Below are 20,170 nucleotides of genomic sequence, written 5' to 3'. Positions count from 1 at the left end.
ACATGGACACTGTGTATGATTCTCAATGCAATCCACGCTCAGACTGTTGTATAACCCGCACACGGTCCTTCCGCGGACCTTCCCACGAACGAAGGCGTTCTTCCACTTCATCCACGCTGACATCAAGCGAAAGCTCAGCAGCGAGAGCAGCTGCATCATTCAGAGCCTGGGATGTCCCTGGCAGTTCGTCTGCTAGTAATTAGCTTTAGCTGGTGCAGCCTGAGAGATGAAACCTACATGGAAAGAATGGATGCGCTGCATCTCCAACCAACACTAAATGTTTAAAAATCCATTCATCCACGCGATGAAGAGATGGTTGTGTCCAGAAGTGAATGTCGCTTGGCTCTACTGCTGATATGAGTCTCGTGAACTCTGGATGGCCAGACTCCAAGGCCTGTAGGATCTCTTGCTTAATATAGCTCCCTGTAATATGTGCATGGCCGTGTATTGCAATCGTACAATCGAATAAGAGGCGCTCTGGCTCCACGCGGTAAACGTTCAGCTGCAGATTATCAACAAGCCACTTTTCATACCGCTCCGGCTGGTCGTGGAATCGCCGGATGACGGAACTGGAACTGGAGCTGGGTGCTGAATGCGAAGTGGGAACGCTGAAATGAACAGTTACTCTTGCAGTTCCGTTGATATTTTCACTTTTGAACACGCTTTTGCGCACGGTGGACTGGCACAGTCAGTGGTTGAATCGGTGGATAGTCCTAAGAACCAAACCTACATGCAATCCGTCTGCGCCGATAACGACATCTCCCTGGACGGTTGTCCCGTCGTTGAGGGTGATTTGCGCAGCCTCAGTGGCAGCTTCAACTCGAGTCCCAAGAGATATCTCTACAGGCTGGCCAGGACCGGTGGGACTCACGGCAGCATTCCAAAGCGACTTGTGTAGGCTGCTGCGTTCATAGTACATCCATCCCTGCTGCGACAGTCAGTCTTGATATCTAATTATACTAGTAGCAGTACAGTCCTCACAGGCTGCGTATTTTCTGGTTTTTCTCGTAATGATCCGTCGGTATCAAACTCATCGATGTCTCTAACGAGAACTCCGCGGGCCTTTGGGCCGTCATATCCCCAGCTGCGCAAGAGGTCGTTTGATTTAGGGCCGAGGTGTACCACAGATCCGACGGTGTTTTCATATTCCAATTGCGATTCTTCAAATACCTAGCCCTTGTTAGTTCTTGGTTGCTATCTGGTGATATAGGAGCCTACCTGGACTTTATGGCCTGCCCTGCGTAAGGCGAGCGCAGTGGCCAGACCCGCGATGCCGCCGCCCACAACGAGAATATGCAGACCCATTTCTTGAAATGGTGGTGTGAGCAAGCGTAGTCCAAATCCATGGGCTGAACACCATATATAATGAGGAAGTGGGGAAGATGGCGTGGAGCCGAAACAGAGAGCTCCGGGGATAGCAAGTACCAGGGAACGGTCTCCACCTATAATACTCTGGTTTTACTCTCTTGGATGCCTATGGACTTGTAACAATGGCCAGCTATCTCTTCGTATTCCTCAACTCTCGCGAGGAACAGCTCGCCAATTTCGCAGATCTCGACCTCAATGTCACACACAGACTATACCTCGATTCCGCTGCGGAAGAGGGTATAGACTTAAAACACCGCTATGCAAATGTATACCGCTTGAAGGACTTCCCATCCTCATCCATCCCACAGATAGAGACGTATCTGGACTCGCTCGGAACTAGCAAACTCCACACAATCCACTGGCGCATCTACACCACCCTCGCAGAAACAAGCAAGCTACAACTCTCCGCTCCAACCATCGTCACAGTCGAAATGACAATTCCCACAGACCCAGCCTCACACGATGAACTGGATAGGTGGTATTCCGAGGAACACATACCTGCATTGGCGACCGTGCCCGGGTGGCAGGCGGCAGCTCGGATGAAGCTCGTGCACGCCTCTACACGCAACACCGCTCCGTATCTAGCTCTACATGAGTGGGCTGGCCCGAATGAGCTAGGTGGGGAAATATGGAAGAGGGCAATTCTCACACCCGGCACGAAGAGGGTGGAGGGGATGCAGACTGCCCCGATGGAACGACGGGTGTGGACACTTGACCATGACCATTGACCATGATAATGAGCAGTTCAGATAAAACAGAATGATCTATCTATCTATTTATTTATTCATTTATTACTCATTATTATGTGGAAGCTCCGGCACTGGGATTACTCCGTTCTTGAATTCCACCCCCAGTCGCTGCGCTATGAGGACCACTGTATCTCGAATCGCAGTAACCTCGTCCCTTGTCGCCCCATTCCATAACATCCCCTTCATATGATTCCGGGCTTGTCCCGTGCAGTCACTTCCAATGAGGCTGGATATAATTGCCTGGCTCGACTCGAGCTTGTCGAGGATCTCATCAAAGGAGAATATGTACGGATACAGCAGTCCTGATCGCCGTTAGTGTGTGGTGTACGCCAGTATCTTTCTAAAGGAACTCAGACTAGAGACGAGATAGAAGTAATCCGGTGAACACTTGCGGACATAGTCATCGTCCGTATTCAGGTCTGGGACATCACGGTAGAGGCTTTTGAGGAATGCGTCGCCGCGTGCGTATGCATCTTCCGGACTACTGATATCGTTTGCCCTGTACCTCGTCAGCACTGCATAAATCCATTCGAACCCTAATTAATTGAAAATTTAGAAACATACCTATAACAGGTATCATCAACCAAATGCGGCGGCGTCACCAGATACAGTTCGCGCATGGCGTTCCCCGTCTTCGCGGCCCCGTGCAGCCCGGCGGCCTTGACGAGTGCTTCTTTGATTTTGCGTGTTTCGCCGGCTTGGTCCCCCGGTGCGATGTACCGCTCCAGAAGGTTTGTGTAGAGAGGCCCGATTTCCTCTGGGTAGTTCAGTGCGCTGAGAGCAACGGCCGCAGTGATGTACCATTTGAAGCGCGGATAGGGCTCGCCTAGGGCTGCGAGGCGTTGGTAGAACTCCGGCTCGAGGATGGGCATTTTAGCTTAGAATACTTGGCAGGAAGTCTTTCAAATTGATCTACACTTATAATAGAACTGAACTGAATTGAAGTAATTGAATTAATTGAATAACGGTGCCAGAGGATGCGGATGCACCCCGCAGTGGCTTATGTTTGTGCAGAGCCGTGCCCCGGATGAGCTGCCAAGATGGATCCCCGGAAAACCATATCATGCGGGGAGGGGAAATTAATAGACAAGGCTGGGGAAAATGGATACCTTGTTCTGTTTGCTTGCATTTCTGAAGTTGGCGTAATGGCTGTAGTCGTCAACCCCTACATCGCATTCGCGTCCCGAGCGGACCGCACCAAGGTAGGTATCCCATATCCTACCCTAGCTCTATGGTCCCATATTGACAAAATGCTACTACTGATGCAGTTCCTCTCTCTCATCCGCGACATCACACTCGAAACGCAGTCTAACGAACCCAAATGTCTGGCCTACTGCTGGACAACGCCCGTTGACGAAGACCCTTCCCCGGACTGTCCTGCTCTCCTGCAGGGCCTGGAAGTGTAAGTATCACCAAGAAAGAAAAAAAAAAAAAAAAAAAAAAAAAAGGCTAACAATTCTGACCAAGGTATGCCACTGAAGATGCCCTCACCATCACCCACCGCAGCGGCACCGCATATAAACACATGCGCGAGGTCGTCGCTGCCACATCTCTCCTCCCCTATCCCAAGGGCGGAGTACCCACTTATGTACCCGCCGGATCAGGATTCCTAGGTAAGGCCAGGGGGAAGCCAGAAGTACCAGAGACGGTCTCAGCAGAGGACTACTTCGTAGTGGCCCAGTATACGACACCGGCAGGAGACACGGTTGCCCGGGGCACGCTTTTAAATGAGGAGCAGCTGCTCGCGAGGGAAATGGAGGCAGTTGAGGATGTCCTGGCGGCTTGGTGCTTTGTGCCTGGATCCTTGGAAGACGATGAGGTTCCGATTACAATTTTTATTCGGTTGGCAGGGAGATATTCTTTTCGGGGGGTTGGAGAGAGAATGCGGAAGTTTGAGTAAGACACGCAGTCCTATGCTTCTCCAAGACTAACAGTTGAATAGGGCTGATGTGCTCAAACTGGGAGTACGGCAGACCAGGTTCTGGGAAGGTCAGGGGTTTGGATTCTTCAGGCAGGTCAATTAGACGTAGTTTCCAAAATATAATGTCAGTCTGGTAGACTATTGAGCCACCCCACGGGGAAGTCGACCTAAGCCCTAACTGCAGTAGACGGACACTTGAACCCCGGAACGATAACCCGGGGATTTAGTCCATTAGTCCATTTAGCAACTCCTTTCTGCACTGGTCTCCATTGATTCCACACCTTCACCAACATACCATGGCATCAACCAAGCCGCCGATCAACTGGCGCACCTTTCTCCTCTGCGTGGCCATCTCCTTGGGCCAACTGGTAGGAGCATACAACTCGGTCATCATCGGGACCACCCTCCAGAAGGCAGATTTCATGCAGCGGATGGGCCTCTGGGATAGTGAGGGCAACAACCTACCCAACTCAAGTGCCCGCGAAGGGGCAATTGTCGGTTTATTCCAGGTACTTTACCCCCCTCGCAACTCTCCAGCTGCTCATTGTATGCACAGGCAGGGGCAGTCTTCGGCAACCTGATCGGCGCCTCCGTCTGTGATCGCTGGGGCCGCAAAGCCGGACTCCTCTTCGGCTCGCTAGTCTCCCTCCCCGGCCTTGCCGGTATGACAGGGGCATCAGGGTTCCCTGAATTCCTCGTCTTCCGGTTCATATCCGGTCTAGGAACCTGGGCCTGTGGAACATCCGGTCAGCAAAGCCATCATGTAATTTCTCCTTGAAACCTGACACCGAACAGCATCCGTTTACATCCCCGAGCTCGCACCCCCAGCACACCGCGGTCTCTTCGCCGGAATGAACGGCGTCTCCATCGGTGTCGGTCTCTGTATAGCCTCGTATGCCGGGATGGGGTTCTATTTCTCTGACGACCCCGTAGCTCAGTGGCGTGCCCCGATGGGAATCAGCCTCTTCTGTCCCATCGTGCTCTTCTGCGTCCTCCCATTTCTTCCCGAGTCACCCCGGCATCTCCTCCTCAAGGGAAAGTCTGAGGAAGCACGAAAGATATACAACAAACTCAACGTAACCGCTTCTATAGATGCTCCGTCACTCGACGAAGAATTCACCCAGATGAAACTCCAAGCCGAGCACGACCGCGCCATGGACGCCTCGTGGAGAGTCTTCCTCACAAGCCCCGTGCACCGCAAACGCGTCTACATGGCAGTCATGCTGGGCTTCTTAGGGCAGAGCACCGGCGTCTTCGTTATAAACAACTACGGGCAGACATTCTACCAGAAACTCGGCTTTGGGCCGGACCAGCGCCAGCTTCTTCAGGGGAATAGGGACCTCAGTAATTCCAACCCCGCGCCCCCTCCCCGGTTTTCTCGTTTTCTCTATTAATAAAACTCGCAACTAATTAGTAACAGTTGCTTTGCTGGGAAACATGCTAGGAACATGGGTAATCGACCACCTAGGCCGCAGAGCCACCATGCTAATCGCATACGGCGGGTGCTTCGTCTGCATCACCCTCGAAGCCATAATGGTAGCCCTGTACGCAGACTCGGACAATACAGCCGGCAAGAACACCGGCGTGGCAATCTTATACATCTTCCTCCTCTTCTACGCCTCTGGCGTTGACGTCGGCACGTACGTCTATCTCGGCGAGATGTTCCCGAACCACCTGCGCACAAAGGGTGTCTCCATCGGTCTGTCGTCGCTTACTGCTACGGCGACTGTGTATCTCAGTGTGACTAGTACGGCGTTTGAGGCTATTGGGTGGAAGTTTTTTCTTGTATGTTTTGGCAATTCCATTACCTTATTCCTGGTCCAGTCTGGTCTAACAGTGTGCTTGCTGTGTAGGTATTTGCGGTCCTAACGTTCTGTGGGATAATCTGGATTGCGTTGTTCATTCCGGAAACCCGCTGTCTGCCCCTGGAAGAGATTGAGGCGCTGTTTGGGAATGAGCAGGATGCGGTTGTTGTCACGTCGGTTGGACGCGGCGTTCAGTATGGACCTGGCGGGGACAAGGCTACGGCAGAGCATGTTGAGGATTGAGGGTTGAGACTGGTATTTGTTTGAGGTACTTATGGAGGTTAATTTGCGAGATCGCTATATACTTGTTTCTGCTGCTAGGAATTGACTAGTGGGAGATACCGTGATGATACCATAGCCCTAACTCTCGGAGACTCCTATATGCAGGATAAACAAGACCCCCGACTTATCTTTGCTCTTTCAGATGCTTTCTGTTGCTGCTTGAATAAGGCCAAAATTGCCTCACCAGCCGCAAGGTCTGTCAGACTTGCTCCATGCTTTTATAGATAACGCCCCTTTCGTGCCTAGTGATAGGATTGTATCCACCCTCATTGCCAGCGATGGCACGGTGAGGGGACTCTTTCTGCCGCCGTCATCTCCAGCTCTATTGATACCTAAACACTCGAATAACTATGTCAGCCAAGTGGCGCTTCCTGCTGGTGTACCGGGCCCACGGTTCGGATAGAGGTCCGATCCGACAAGCGCAGGGCTTCGTTATTTCACTGCTCCAGCATCTCCCCAGTGAGTATCTCGGCCCGGCAGATCAGCTCCTTGGGGCTGGTACGTTCCAGTATTGACCGCCCCAGAAGCAACTGCGTTCCTTCTACGAGTTATGGAATATGAGTTTGCTTTATTATCCGTGGGACTGATCTCGGGCCGGATCTCAGGGTCATACCCCAGTTTCGATAGGCTACTACTTAACAGCCGCCCCTGGCTAGTCTTGTTGATAGTCAAGTCTGTCAGCACCTCGTTCAGAATGAGCCCAACGAAGAAAGACCCTGCAGCTGGCCATGATGAGACCTTGAGCCCCGTAGCGTCCATTCAATCGGTGCCCCAGCAACCGCCTGATCTCTTCGACGACGCAAATAGTCAAGTCAATTTCCGCGGTGTTTCCTGGCAAGGCGCCGCTGTCCTCGTTACAAAAGTCCAGATCGGACTCGGGGTCTTAAGTCTCCCCTCCACGTTTCACATTCTAGGCTTCTTCCCCGGCATCTTCTGTTTCATTATCTTGGCCCTGATTTCGACGGTGGCGGGCTATGTATGTGGGAATGCTAGACAGTATTACCCCCATATGCACAGCATTGGCGATGCCGCCGAGATGCTCTTCGGCGAGACAGGCAGGGAGGTTATTGGGATCATCTACTACATCTACCTTGCCCTGGTAGCTGGTGCAGGAATGCTCACCACGTCAGCATCGTTAAACGCCCTATCTGAGCATGGAGCCTGCACAACCGTCTTCCTCGGCGTTACCTGCGCCGCATCCTTCATCCTCGGGACAGGCTTCAGATCTCTAGAAAAAGTCTCCTGGCTGAGCTGGCTAGGCGTGGCCGGCATCATCGTTGCCATCTGGATCACCGCAATCGCATGCCTCACCCAAGACCGACCTGCCGTGGCTCCTGCAGATGGCTCCATCGATCTTGATATCCGTGTTCTCCCGCAGACGACCTTCCTCAAGGCCATGGGCGCAATCTCTACTCAGCTGTTCGCTGTTGGCGGATCCGGGACATTCTTCACCTTTGCTGCTGAAATGAAGCACCCTCGCCTATTCACAAGATCGCTGCTTTGCGGGCAGACCTTCATTGTTGCCACGAATATCGTGATCGGCTCGATGGTCTATGGCAAGGTTGGCCAGTATATCGCAAGTCCAGCCCTGGGCTCAGCAGGACCCCTTATCAAAAAGATATCCTATGGTGTCGCATTACCAGGGCTACTAGTAACCGCAGTCCTATGGAGCCACATCGCAGCCAAATACTCATTCGTGAGGATTCTGCGAGGGACACGCCATCTACAATCAAACACCGTCCAGCATTGGGCCGTCTGGGCTGGCTCGATGGCGGTTACTGTCGTTTTCGGCTTCATCATTGTCGGCGTCGTCCCCTTTTTCGACGACTTCCTCAGCCTCGTCGGGGCTCTTTTCAATCCAGTCTTCACCAATGTTATTCCCGGGTTCATGATCCTGTTCTTCATTGCGAGACAACCTGTCAAGGCCGTTCAACGAGGCCCGCATCCGAGACTTGCGCAGTCCTCGTCCGCAAATCACTGGCTCGTTGACTCCTTCCTGGTTGCGAGGAGCGGTTGGAAATATGCCCTTGGTTTCACACTTGCTTGGTTCATGGTCCTCTCCGGCTTTCTGATTATGATTGGGGGTACATATACAACTGTTTTAAGTATCAAGGCTGCTTACGCCGATGGCAGCATCACGGGCGTGTTTTCCTGTGTTGACAACTCCTAGCCACGTTGTAGGCTATATTTGGTCTGTTAATGTGATTTGATAGCTCTCAATAAACCTAATCATGAACGTCAGGCAAAACAAATAAATCCCAGAAGTCATCAAAATCCACCGTCTGCGTACGCCCAACGCTTCCACCCCGACTCTCACTCCTTGTAAATCCATCCCCCAAATACGCAAACCTATTCCCCCTCGCCTCTTGCACTCTTTCAATGACAAAATCCTCCCACCGGGGATGCTTAATCGCCTCCATAAAATGAAACGTTGTCCCCCCATACACAGCAACAACCGGCCCGTCAATCGTCCCCCGCTTATACCAGCTCCTACACCCACGCGTCCACACCGTCCGCGCCAGATAAGCCTGGATATGCTGGTTATACTCATCCGTGACATCCTTCCTTACTTCAAAACTCCGCACCATCTCCCTCTGCATCTTGTCAAGCCACTTGTAGATATAAACCGCCGTAGCCTGGATCCCCAGCACAAGCGAGCCGTTACTGATGACACTATTCGGCCCGATAAAGCAGAAATAGTTCGGCATATCAGGGACCAGGAAGCTAAAGTACGCCTGCGGGATGGTGATCTCATCGTCGACGCCCCATTTCTCTGCTAGATCCACTCCGTTCCGTCCGATGATTGGGAAGGAAGGGCAGAAGGAGGTGTCGAAGCCCGTTGCGCAGACGATGGCGTCGTATTCCGTTTCCCTTCCCGTCGATTTAGAGACGATGCCCCGTTCGGAAACGCACTCGATATCGTCCCACACTAGCTCGACGTTCTCCTGCGTGAGGGCTTCGAGGAACCCCGGTCCTGGCGTGAGTCGTCGACATCCAACAGGGAACGAAGGGAGGAGGAATGATGCTGCGCGCCGGCCCTTCGGCGTATCCCCTAGTCTCTCCTTCATGACTTTGCGGAATAGATCATGTGCCTGCGTCTGCAGGTCGCTGTCTGCGATTGCGCGCTTGAAGTTACTGCTCCGGCGATCCATGAGTGCAGCGCGGTAGTCGCGGAGGAAGGCCGGGTCGCTGATGAATAGCTGCAGCGTTTCCTCTGTGAAATTGTACTGCGCGTCCATGGCCGGGTCATTCTCGGTGGGTTCGTTGATTCCTGGCGCTGGCGAGATCCAGGTCTGTGAGCGGGCGTGGATATCGAGCGCCACGCCGGGGATTTTGGCGAGTTCAGGGACGATTTGGATCCCTGATGAGCCGATGCCGATTATGGCGATTCTTCTGTTGGTGAAGGAGTAGCTCTTGTCCCAGTGCGCGGAGTGGATTAGTTTGCCTTGGAAGGTGTTGATGCCTGGGATGGAGGGCCATTTCCAATTGCTAGCAAGCACCACGTATCATCGTCGTCAGTTTTATGTGAAGTATTCTAGAGGATGGACGTACTTGAGTACACCCCCGGCGTTAATAAAGACATCGACCTCGTCTTCAAGAATGCTTCCATCGTGTTTCTCCACCTTGAGTTCCCACTTCGCTCTATCCTCGTTCCAAATGGCGGACTTGATGGTATGCTGATAGCGGATATACTTCTTACAATCATACATATCAGCAACACCATGCATATAACCGTGGATCTCATCCGATGTCGCATAATAGTTCGGCCAGGCTGGATTCGGCGCAAAGCTGTACGCGTAGTTATGCGCTGGGATATCGCATTTGCAGCCGGGGTATCTAGCAACAGCTGTTAGAAAAAAAGGCACTACACACAACAAATAAGTAGATAGGTAGATAAAGAATGAAGCAACCGATTCTCAAGCCATGTCCCTCCCAAATCTGCATTCCGCTCGTAGATAACAAGCTCGGCGTTGCGGTCTTGCATGCGCTCGCTGAATACAATGGCCATCATCAGCCCAGAGTATCCGGCCCCCATGCATGCCACTCGGATGGGACGTCGAGTTCCGATGGGCTGCTCGAGGATCTTGTACTCGGGTTCTAAAATGGATTTAGATCCATTGTCGACGGTAGAGGGGTGGATGGCGGGGCTTGAGGTTGCTGGTGGTGCTTCTGCGCGTGACATGATAGTATCTGTAGTTGTCGAGTTGGGTTACTGGCATGTATCAGTGATTTCAGAACTCTTTATGCAGTTGCTCTAGGTAAACAAAAATAATGGAAGACGTATCGATGAATCACATCCCCGGAACAGCCCTGTCCATTTCGCCTTCTTGCGTTCCCCGGAAGGCGTGGGGCCATAGAATAAGGAAAAGGCATATTCAAACAAATAATGGTTGCATTATTCCTTTTATTATCGCTTCTAATGCGTAAAAATACAGTTCTGACCCGGAATAGGCAAAAATAACCAACGCTGTATGCAACCGTTGACGCCCGTTGTGTGGCTCGACAAATCAAAAACACCGTCAATGCAAGTAGTCTAACACGTTCTCCCGGTCGTTTCTATAAGCGTAGAAATATCGCTCGAGATATCGTCACATATGTCGAATATGTTCATGTTCATGTTCCTTTCATGTTCAGTCCTCACCTGCCGGGTGTGGACGGAGTTGAATCCTTTCCGCGGACTGTAACATTGGGTACCACGTTGTCGTCTTCGTCTTCCTCATCCTCGTCGCCAATTTCCCCCTCGACCTCCCCCGCGATCTCCCCTTCAATATCGCCTTCAAAGTCGCCGTCTTCGTCATCTGAAGCGACGCTCTGTGTCTCGCCCTCCTCATAGGGGTCTGTGGCCTGGGAGACGAAGCTTGCGCCAAGATCTTCCTCTCCAGTTTCGTCGTCCTCGAGCTCCTCTTCGTCGCTCAGGTCGGGGTCGTAGTCTTCATCATCAGGGTCATCCTCATCATCTGCCTGACTTTCACCTTCGCTATCTGTCGTCGAAATGTCGTCAAGGTCTCGTGGAACATCCCGCCAATACGTGAAATCGGTATATTCTTCACCACCAGCTTGGATCAGCAAGCTGATTGGCGGGAAAAAGTGGTCCACTAGCTCGCGCATAGAAACGTAACTGCTCCTATACTTGTTCAAACTGAGAAGATCCAACTGAACTTCGGCGTTCGAATTGATGGTGAAAATCCTGCTAGACGGGATGTTCACGGACCGATAGCTGAGAGCGTCTGTAAGCCTGTTGCCAAATCCTGCATAGAATGGGTTCTCTTTCCCATTGAAAAGACCCAAAATGTCTCTAAGGCAGGCCATTTTAAAGACTTCGGGCTTCCTCAAATAAATCTCACGTCGCAGCGCTGCCATCGTTCGATCAGGACTCATAATAGTAGGCCCTTTTGGAAGTCTATATCCATCTTGACAGACACCATAGATGTATGAGCGTGTAGTATCCGCTTGCCCAACGGATCGGCTAGTGAGGTACATAATATTGTATCCGTTGTTAACAATATCAGTATACAATTTAGCGACTCCAGCATGAGTCCAGTCTCGACCGATCATATTCAGAACATGGCCCAAAGCATCGGATCTGATAACAATTAGTGGGGCATAAAAAATAATGGGATATCAGAAACTCACTTCGTAATAGTTCCGTCGATATCCGAGATGACAATAGGGACATCACCGCTCCAGAGATACATGTTAGCGGTGCAGGTAGCCTTGTTCACGCTAAAAGACATGTCGTTGATGCCGGGTTTCAGGTTCAACGCCTTGAGCTGGTCGCTGGTGAGGCGTAATGTCTTCGCGTAGTTGCGAACCGGTTCCATCGGCATGGTGATGTGAGGGGGCGAATGCGGCGGCGTTGGGAATCCAGGCTGAACATCAGACTGTGTACGGTGGTGCCGGATATGGAAGGAAGGGCTGCCGAGAGAGTTGTCGCTATCGCTATGATAGCCAGGGTCGGACATCGCGTTCTCACTCATAGCGGAGCTTGGGCGCATAGCGTTGATCGTCGCCCGGCGGTTTGCTGCTTCTTTGGCTTCTTCGCTACTGTATATCCATAGGTTGCCATGCTCATCAGCTCCGATGAGTGCCCCGATATCGTAGTTCCCTTCGAGTTCCTCGGCCAGAATTCTGCGCGCAACAACCTCCGCACGGAGAGCATCCTCTTCATTACTCTTATACCCCGTCATATCAAGCATTAGATCGCCACTATCGGTAACACGAGACGGTATATTCGAAGTCGATAGTTTCTGGGACAAGGACATCGCGCGTGAAACAGCCTCTTGTAGAGACACCGGAGGAGGGCTTTGTGATCGTCGGAGATGGTCAGCGTCTTCAGCCGAGTCGGCGGATTCCGGCCTTTGTAGTTGGAAAGCCTGGTCAGAAACACCAGGGCCGGTAGAGTATCCCCCGGCCGGCAGAATTCCGTCGGAAAGCGCACGATCTAATTTTGGCCCTGCACCGAAGGAACTCCGAGGAGACCTATCCAAAGTAGACTGCTCATCCGGAGACTGTGACAAAGGAGTCACCAGGCCTAAGCAAAAATAAGTATGGAAGTGGATGTAATGAGCAGCGCAGGATCAGCGTACCCAAACCACTGGTCGCCCGACCACCCCTAGATACAAGCGGGGCGTGAACTGCTCCTTTCGACTGATCGAGATCCAAATATTCCGGTTCTTGGAGAGGGGGCAAGTCTTCTTCTTCTTCTTCGCTGCGCATTTTCGGACTCGACATGGGCGATATCAGAGGCGATGTCTGCATCGAGGCGGGGATTTCTTCCGACGTCTCAAATACAAAGAAGGCCTCCCCTCCCTCTCCCAGCTTCATTGCATAGTCTTGTTTGACGCCATTGACTTTGAATTCCACCTTCACATGAGTTAGCCACACCAAGTAGCCTCAGCAACAATATCACGAATTCTTTGGTACCTTCTTTTCGTATGGTCGGAGTAACGAGAACTTGCCGAATCGGACGTGGAACGGAGAACACGCAAGGGTGCCTATAAACCACAAAATCAGTAAAATAGATAATCAACACCCAGTCTATCAACAAACAAACCATCGTCTTGCTCGATGACAATCACATCGATGGCTCCGCTCAAGGTGGCTGGATTGATCGAGTTCCAGGTCTTTGAGACGGAGCCGCTAATACTTCTGACGTACTGCATCCCGCAATATCACGGCGAGCTCCCCTCGCAAATAATAAAAGGTCGGTCACAACGAGATGGTAAAATCGCAAGGTGAGGTCAGTGGAGATGAGGACGTGGAAAGTCACAAGCTGAAGCAGGAATTGCCGCCTTCATCAAACCCATGTGACAAGCCGAGAGACATGCCCCGATAGGAGTGGAGAAAGAATGGAAAAGTCGAAGAATGAGAACGATCCCAGGGCTGGTCCAGGACCTCAGCTCATCACATCCGGAGAACAAACGAGCGGAATTAAGTCCGACAACAATCGAGGGGTTAAAAGGCCGCGATAGCCGAGTGAGGAGACGATGGGACGTTGACAGGCCGGGCGTTGAGCGGATGCAGCTCTCAACAGCCCAACATGCAATCAGCTGGGCTTATCCAACTGCATACCCGTTATGTCAGCAGCATGTATTTTGTGAATTATGCAGCACTAATTATAGTCTGCGCTAGTCCGTATCTAGTCAGCCCTGCACGCATGACCTGGACCGAGGCTAGCCCATTTGGAGGGAAAAGCTTATTGAGCGCTACCCTGATACGGGTTTAGTGGGTCGGCTGAGTCATGCATCACATGATCTCCCCACTGCCACTCCGCAGTGCTCATTTTGTCACGCTTTCCGCAGTTGATTCCGAGATAGCAGACCCTTCGGCGAAGAGACCGGCATCCCGTCCTGCTCGAATTCTGCCCATGGACCGGATCTGGGATGTATGAGCCATTTTATCTTCCATTTGACGCCTACCCCAGCGTGGTCCCCCGTGTCAGGGTGCGAGGCGTCATGGCTCTCTTTCTGGCAGCCAGCATCCTCTGGGCTCTGTGCTGGTAGGTTCAGCGTGCTCCCCCTGTGCTACCAGTTCGTGATATATTAACTCCCTTGGCAGGCTTCTGTACCGTGCGTGGCAGGTCTGTCAGACTCCCAACGATCTGTTGATAGAAAAGCTTGGGTTGGACATCCCTCCGCCCCCGGAAGTTACTCTCGAAGAAATCACGGCTCGCGCCATACGGATTGCGTGGAAGCAGCCCGAATTTCATAACTCTATTCATAAGCACATAATTCAGGTTAATGGGACCAAAGGTAAGCTTTCTCATGCCACTCAGAACCTTATGCGATAAGAACGTTAATTGACCGAGTTGGTTCCTTGCAGTGGGTGAATCCAAACGAGCGGAAACTGCGGTCGAAATTTTGAACCTTATTCCCGGAAGTATATATCACATCTGTGTCCAGTCAATCAGCGCAGCAAACTTTCAGACGCCCAGTGCAGTCGTCCATGTGCGCACCAAGTCACTTCCTGCCTCCCAATCTGATCAAAATGCTCCTTCAACCGGCCCTACAATCCGCGCTTCGATCCCCCGTTCAACCGTCGGTCTTCCTACCCCTCCCGCTCCTCTAATGGCCCGCGAACATAGCGGAGGACCTATGCAGAAACGTTCATCCGTAGGACGCCGCCAGTCCCCTGCTTCGGGTACGACAGACGTTTCGCACAGCCATCCAGAGACTATACCGCACAGCGCCGTCACCTACGACCAAAACGAGGACATCACCCGCCTAGCGGATCGACTCAAGAATCTTCAGCATGATAACGATGCCGTCGAAAAGCAAACCACCGATGAAGAGGATGAGCATATTGCGCTTTTAAAGGATCTGGAAAAGCAGCGGGACGAGTTGAAGAAACGGGTGAAGGAAAAGGACGAGGCCAGCGGTGACCTGAAAAAGCACGTCAACAAGCTCGAAAGTGTCAATCGGACAGTACAAAGTGAAAAGACAAAGCGTGAGAGGGTTCTTCAGCAGAAAGATGCCGATCGCAGAAAGCGGAAGAAGGACCTTGCACGATGGCAGGAACAAATAGTTCGAATAGTTGCAGATGCTGAGCAGGCCAGGGACGAGAAGTCACGTCTTGAAGAAGAGGGAAAGCAACGTGAGGATGAAGTAAGAGAGAAGATTGCAAAGGAGCAAGCCGTGATGAAAACCATTGACGATGAAATTCAAGACAAGGGCGGACGGGTGAAGAAACTTGAAGATGAGAGAAAGGGACACCCCGAGGCGGATGGAGAAGATGGGAAGGAGTTGGACCGCATTGACAACGAACGAGCACGGCAGTGGGAAATCAAACTTGGCCATCTACAAGCTCGTTACGCTACACTTGTGAACCTCCATACCCAAGCTCAGCAACAGTATCAAGAGGCACAGGAGCGTTTCAAGTGGCTGACCTCGCAAAGGGGCAATACAGGTCCATTTTCTCTGCCACCGCTGGAATTGGATCTACCCAGCGGAGCTACCATTCGCCCGCCGCGTCGCCATCGCAGTTCGCTCAACAGCAATGTCTCCTCGCCGATGAATTACTCTTCGCTGGAACCGTTCCCTACGAGCCTGAATTACAACCCTCCTCCCACTACTAGTTCACCAACTTTTGCTGCACCGGCCCCGTCTTTCTTCAATATCAATAATGGAATGACCCTTCCTAGCTTGACTGGTCAGCCGGAGAGTTACCGCAGAGGGTCCGACTTTTCCATCACCAACCCGCAGATGAGCCCCCGAGCGGACGCCTTACTTCCGTCTGATCTGCTTGGTGATGAAGAATCGCCAGAGTTGCCGAGGCCTATTATCCGGCCCCGATTCTCAGACCACGAACAGACCACTCCCCAGCATGATAGCTTCCCTCCCGGACCTCCGTCCCCAGAGTCTGCTGGGAGTCGCCCTGGGAGCCATTTAGCTAGTCCTCACGAAGCACAACAGCACTCTCAGGACGATGGCGCCGAGCCGGCTCCCATGGAAGATGCTAATGAGGCACCGAAACGTGCCTCGAGACGGCTGTCCGGTTTCTTCAACTTCAATCGGCCCCGTGGGAAGACCTTAGCAGAAGAGCCACCTCTTTTGGGGACCCTAAAACAAGGCCAGAGCCAGTCGTTTCCAAGAGAAATGGATGAAGTCGAGCCCATTGGGCCTAGGCGTCGGCGTCTAAGCTACACCAGCGGCTGGGGCAACCCAATGTCACTGCTTCCAAGAAACAACACAACTGGAGCTACCCCAGACAGCTCATCCGACCATTTGCCATCCAGACGTACTGCTATCTCTAGCATTTTCTCGTCAAGTAAATTTGGATTTGGAAGCGGTGGTGGTTTGCCCAAGGGCGAGGGCACGGCTCTCAACTCCGGTTATAACCAGTTCAGTCCCAGGCACGATCCTATCGACCCGTCATCGATATTGGGCACGGTCCGACGGGGCTCGTTGTCTCCAAGGCCATCGTCGACCTTCTCATTTGACAATCAACTCCCGCATCCGTCAACAGATAACCGGCACTTCGGTTGGCCGACTGCTGACAAGTCTGGTCACCGAAGTCCCCTGGCGTTTGACTGGATGTCGCCGTCCACGTGGTCCAGAGCTCAATCTCGACGTCCGTCTACCACTCAATATGGCTCCTCTGGTCATCTTCCCCTAGGTTTTTCTGGAGACCCGGATCTCATTGAAGATTCATCCTTTGAGAGGCAAGGCCGGCCATTGCAGGCCCCAATTGGTACACGGCCATCGTCATCTCATCGGCCCATAACCCCGAAACTGAACCCAGCAGCGCCTACGTTCAGGACCATATTCAAGAAATCGGACAAAAAGGACGGTAAAGATAAGGTCGAGAGTAGCGAGGAAGCCGATGCATCTTTCGACATGGCTTTCAAAGATGGCTCCCCTTCAGAGCCCAGAGACTCTCGATCCTTGTCCAGCCTCCCTCGGGGTTCGTACGAGTCACTTGAACGTATGCCATCTGCCGCTTCCGCGGACAACGCCAGCTCGAAGGAATCGTTCATCCAAAAGATCACCCGAAAGAGCAGCTCTAGCAAGTTCGGATCCTGGAAGGATCGCTCTGGTTTGTTTTCCAAGAAGGGGGATGCATCGCAAGGCGATATTGATGAGGACGGTGATAATGAGGTGCAACTTGCAAAGAGTATCGACAGCACCCTGTCCAGCGCGCCTTCGCGGAGCAGCCTCGGTTTCTTCAGTCGCAAGTCGAAGAAGTCCGACAAGGCGGCTAGCGAGACGAGCGAACGGCCGAGCGAACGACACAGCGAGTTTGGCGACGATGAGATTCCAGAGGAAGAAACCGTTTAGTTTTTCAATATACCTGTCACCACTCTTTACTATTTCTCCTATCTTTAGTATAGACGAGCCTACATTAGACTATACAACTAGTTTTCTCACCGAACCAGCCTGTTAGATAAACTTGAAAATAGCTTATTTGGACCAAGTATTCCATCAATTTCTCGTATCTCTCGTGTTATCCATAGTAGTTGAATATTTGTCGCGGACATACGATGCCAGTGCAGTGACTCAAAGAGCGGTTCCCACGCAGTTTCTCCCCACAATCTCTTCATCTCCCACCATAACCCACAAGAACATCACCGAGACCGACCAACAACAACAGGGCATGATAATAACAGACCGAGTTCAACAATAATAAATAATACGTCACAATAAAAATGGCAAATTCAAAGTACCCCACCCTAACCCCTCATTCCCGCTTCATACATCCCTAACAATCAGCAGATACGAATATGTCAAAGCCTTCGAGCAACCAGACATCTTGCTCCCGAATACATGGATCGTTGTCCGAATTGATGGACGGGGGTTCCACAAGTCAGTGCCTCTCAAGTCCAGCCGTCCTGGCTTGGTGTTATCTCACGAGAACGCGGTAGCCCGTACTTACGCTGCCGCAGACTATCCGATCGATATGCATTCCAGAAACCGAATGACCGGCGCGCGCTAGATCTAATGAATGCCGCTGCTGTGGAGGTCTTGAGGGATCTTCCGGATCTGGCGATAGCTTATGGTGTTAGTGATGAGTATAGGTTTGTCTCCGATTTCCCCCGCCCTGGTTAGTTTGGTATTATGCTGACCGATGTCAAGTTTTGTCTTCCATCCTACGTGTGAGCTTTTTGAGAGGCGGAGCGCGTATGTTATCTCATTCTCTGTTTTTGGGTGATTACTTGGAAGGCAGGCTTGAGGCTTACTGGTAACAGGAAACTGGTAACAACCATCGTCTCGACATTCACAGCGCATTATATCTACCTATGGAGTAAATATTTCGTAGATACGCCGCTACAGCCGCCTTATCTCCCTTCGTTTGATGGGAGGGCGGTAATGTATCCGGCGACCAAGAATTTGCGAGATTATATGAGTTGGAGGCAGGTTGACTGTGAGTTCACTCGCCAGCCTGAGAGAAACGGTGTATTGATGGTTCACAGGTCATATTAATAACCTCTACAATACGACGTTCTGGATGATGGTTCTCCGAGGTGGGATGAGCAATACTGATGCTGAGGAGGAGTTGAAGGTTAGTATTCTGGGGTAACCTTGACATTGGATCATACTGACGGTAATAGGGGACGGTGTCGGCGGACAAGAACGAGATTCTTTTCAAAAGGTTTGGAATTAATTATAACAATGAAGAAGAGGTTTATAAGAAAGGGAGCGTGGTTTATCGGCAGGTATGTTAACCGTTCCCTTTACGAGTTGTCTCTGCTAACCAGGCTTTAGTACCAACTCGAGGACAGCAAGACAGGGCCAGAGTCCAAGGCACAGAGCCAGGAAGATGCGCAAGCCAATGTATCAAAAACGCAGCAGGAAAAACTCCGAAAGCTACGGCGGAAGGCCCAGGTCGTGGTTGAGCATGTGGACATCATCAAGGACGAGTTCTGGGAGCGCAGACCATGGATCTTGTCAGGGAAGCCAGGGAAGTTGCCAGCAGAGGCTTAATTGTCATGCTATCATAGATTTATACTAGAAATGCAGGTGGTGATGCGGTGGTATACGCCTTTTAACCAAACCAAATGGGTATCTATAACAGTCCAAGTCTATATATACGATATCACGTCGATTCGCTCTTTTTCGATTTCCGTTTTGAGCTTTCGTCGGATGATTCTCGTTTCTTGTCCTTCTTTTTCTCTTTTGATGATTTCTCTTCCTTTTCCTTTGACTTCCTGTCCCTCTTCTCTTTCTTCTCCTTCAGCTTGTCCAGTTCTGAGCCTCCATCTTGGTTGTATGTCGAATCCAAGTCCATCGAGACCGGCGTGGGATAGTCATCCTCAGGCTTCTTCTCCTTCTCCTTCTTCTCTGCCTTTCTTGCCTTCTTCTCAGCCTTTTCCTCAGCCCTCTTGGCCTTCTTCTCCCTCTTCTCCCTCCTGCGCTCCCTCCGTTCCTCCTTCTCAACCTTCCTCCTCTTCTTCTCCTCCTTCCTTAGCCTCCTCTCTTCCTTCGTCTCATCCCCATCCCCATCATCCCTCTTCCTCTTCTTCCTCCCATCCTTCTCCTTCTCGTTATCCTTATTCCCCAAAGTCCCAGGAACAGTCTCCCCCCTAACAAAAAACCGATAAAGCTCACTCGTCAACGCATTCCCCTTCCCCACGCCACTCTGCCCCTGTCCAGTCCCAGTAGTACCCGCCTGCCCAATCCCCTTCAACGCATCCTCAAACCCACGCAACCACCACTGATTCGTCGGGTCCTTGGTCGTCTTATTCCCCACTCCGCTGTTGCCGGACCGCCGCGCAACGAGGAGAGGCTTTGTGAGGCCTAAGCCGCCGCGCACGCCGGCGCCGTCTGGGTTTAGAGGGTTGCCGGGGCCGGACCAGCCGTGGCGGATTAGATAGGCGTACGCGTCCATTCTGTTTTGTTTGGTTGGTTGGTCGGTCGTAGTAACAAGGGAGGGAGGTCTTGTATAAATTCGTGCGAAGAGGCTAGGTTAGGTAGGAGGTAGGTATCGTTCGTCGAGAAGTTGTCCTTGATATGCGCATGAGAGAGGTTTATCGAAATTGGTTCATTCAACGCAGAGCAAAAGGCGAAAGGCGAAAGACAAAAGCCGGTTAAATATAGGTATTATAGAGA

At 51.7% G+C, this 20,170-nt stretch overlaps 11 protein-coding genes across 11 annotated transcripts; 6 read left to right on the top strand and 5 right to left on the bottom strand.

Moving 5' to 3' along the window:
- Positions 1-22: 22 nt before the first annotated feature.
- On the bottom strand, positions 23-1,305 carry ASPSYDRAFT_84003 (FAD-dependent oxidoreductase; the record flags this gene model as incomplete). The annotated part of the gene is made up of 5 exons (XM_040851292.1): positions 23-189; positions 238-679; positions 731-928; positions 982-1,170; positions 1,219-1,305. The coding sequence occupies 5 exons, from the start codon at positions 1,303-1,305 to the stop codon at positions 23-25; spliced, it is 1,083 nt and encodes a 360-aa protein (XP_040707773.1).
- A 185-nt stretch (positions 1,306-1,490) lies between these two features.
- On the top strand, positions 1,491-2,096 carry ASPSYDRAFT_26003 (uncharacterized protein; the record flags this gene model as incomplete). The annotated part of the gene is made up of 1 exon (XM_040844230.1): positions 1,491-2,096. The coding sequence occupies one exon, from the start codon at positions 1,491-1,493 to the stop codon at positions 2,094-2,096; it is 606 nt and encodes a 201-aa protein (XP_040707772.1).
- Positions 2,097-2,159: 63 nt separating this feature from the next.
- Positions 2,160-2,989, bottom strand: ASPSYDRAFT_84001 (uncharacterized protein; the record flags this gene model as incomplete). The annotated part of the gene is made up of 3 exons (XM_040851291.1): positions 2,160-2,419; positions 2,468-2,616; positions 2,682-2,989. 3 exons carry the CDS (start codon positions 2,987-2,989, stop codon positions 2,160-2,162), a joined length of 717 nt encoding a protein of 238 aa, XP_040707771.1.
- Positions 2,990-3,306: 317 nt separating this feature from the next.
- Positions 3,307-4,143, top strand: ASPSYDRAFT_38634 (uncharacterized protein; the record flags this gene model as incomplete). Its single annotated transcript, XM_040845750.1, has 3 exons — positions 3,307-3,519; positions 3,585-4,013; positions 4,060-4,143. The coding sequence occupies exons 1-3, from the start codon at positions 3,368-3,370 to the stop codon at positions 4,139-4,141; spliced, it is 663 nt and encodes a 220-aa protein (XP_040707770.1). The 5' UTR covers positions 3,307-3,367.
- Positions 4,144-4,334: 191 nt separating this feature from the next.
- On the top strand, positions 4,335-6,086 carry ASPSYDRAFT_26000 (uncharacterized protein; the record flags this gene model as incomplete). The annotated part of the gene is made up of 5 exons (XM_040844229.1): positions 4,335-4,547; positions 4,595-4,784; positions 4,834-5,382; positions 5,453-5,823; positions 5,892-6,086. 5 exons carry the CDS (start codon positions 4,335-4,337, stop codon positions 6,084-6,086), a joined length of 1,518 nt encoding a protein of 505 aa, XP_040707769.1.
- Positions 6,087-6,753: 667 nt separating this feature from the next.
- ASPSYDRAFT_1155019 (uncharacterized protein) lies at positions 6,754-8,323 on the top strand. Its single transcript, XM_040840012.1, has 2 exons — positions 6,754-8,052; positions 8,086-8,323. Exons 1-2 carry the CDS (start codon positions 6,820-6,822, stop codon positions 8,293-8,295), a joined length of 1,443 nt encoding a protein of 480 aa, XP_040707768.1. The 5' UTR covers positions 6,754-6,819; the 3' UTR covers positions 8,296-8,323.
- A 27-nt stretch (positions 8,324-8,350) lies between these two features.
- ASPSYDRAFT_139610 (flavin-containing monooxygenase) lies at positions 8,351-10,308 on the bottom strand (the record flags this gene model as incomplete). Its single annotated transcript, XM_040840970.1, has 3 exons — positions 8,351-9,614; positions 9,678-9,962; positions 10,037-10,308. The coding sequence occupies 3 exons, from the start codon at positions 10,306-10,308 to the stop codon at positions 8,351-8,353; spliced, it is 1,821 nt and encodes a 606-aa protein (XP_040707767.1).
- Positions 10,309-10,763: 455 nt separating this feature from the next.
- ASPSYDRAFT_141925 (putative lipin Smp2) lies at positions 10,764-13,288 on the bottom strand (the record flags this gene model as incomplete). Its single annotated transcript, XM_040841200.1, has 5 exons — positions 10,764-11,709; positions 11,760-12,657; positions 12,713-12,989; positions 13,050-13,120; positions 13,180-13,288. The coding sequence occupies 5 exons, from the start codon at positions 13,286-13,288 to the stop codon at positions 10,764-10,766; spliced, it is 2,301 nt and encodes a 766-aa protein (XP_040707766.1).
- Positions 13,289-14,080: 792 nt separating this feature from the next.
- Positions 14,081-17,401, top strand: ASPSYDRAFT_139476 (Fibronectin type III domain protein; the record flags this gene model as incomplete). Its single annotated transcript, XM_040840955.1, has 3 exons — positions 14,081-14,124; positions 14,184-14,377; positions 14,448-17,401. 3 exons carry the CDS (start codon positions 14,081-14,083, stop codon positions 17,399-17,401), a joined length of 3,192 nt encoding a protein of 1,063 aa, XP_040707765.1.
- A 368-nt stretch (positions 17,402-17,769) lies between these two features.
- On the top strand, positions 17,770-19,045 carry ASPSYDRAFT_83994 (tRNA guanylyltransferase; the record flags this gene model as incomplete). Its single annotated transcript, XM_040851290.1, has 8 exons — positions 17,770-17,783; positions 17,837-17,926; positions 18,007-18,138; positions 18,197-18,241; positions 18,310-18,485; positions 18,535-18,623; positions 18,673-18,777; positions 18,827-19,045. The coding sequence occupies 8 exons, from the start codon at positions 17,770-17,772 to the stop codon at positions 19,043-19,045; spliced, it is 870 nt and encodes a 289-aa protein (XP_040707764.1).
- A 112-nt stretch (positions 19,046-19,157) lies between these two features.
- Positions 19,158-19,949, bottom strand: ASPSYDRAFT_25994 (uncharacterized protein; the record flags this gene model as incomplete). The annotated part of the gene is made up of 1 exon (XM_040844228.1): positions 19,158-19,949. One exon carries the CDS (start codon positions 19,947-19,949, stop codon positions 19,158-19,160), a length of 792 nt encoding a protein of 263 aa, XP_040707763.1.
- Positions 19,950-20,170: the final 221 nt, after the last annotated feature.

Source organism: Aspergillus sydowii (assembly GCF_001890705.1).
Source record: "Aspergillus sydowii CBS 593.65 unplaced genomic scaffold ASPSYscaffold_1, whole genome shotgun sequence".
NCBI lineage: Eukaryota > Fungi > Ascomycota > Eurotiomycetes > Eurotiales > Aspergillaceae > Aspergillus > Aspergillus sydowii.
Note: the sequence above shows the minus strand (reverse complement) of the source record. Positions and strands in the feature narration are given on the sequence as shown.

Bases quoted from the DNA above. Each gene is read 5' to 3' on its own strand.
- ASPSYDRAFT_1155019 (XM_040840012.1), top strand. From the start codon at position 6,820: ATGAGCCCAACGAAGAAAGACCCTGCAGCTGGCCATGATGAGACCTTG. The intron at 8,053-8,085 runs GTTCAACGAGGC...AGACTTGCGCAG, and splicing joins CGAGACAACCTGTCAAGGCC to TCCTCGTCCGCAAATCACTG.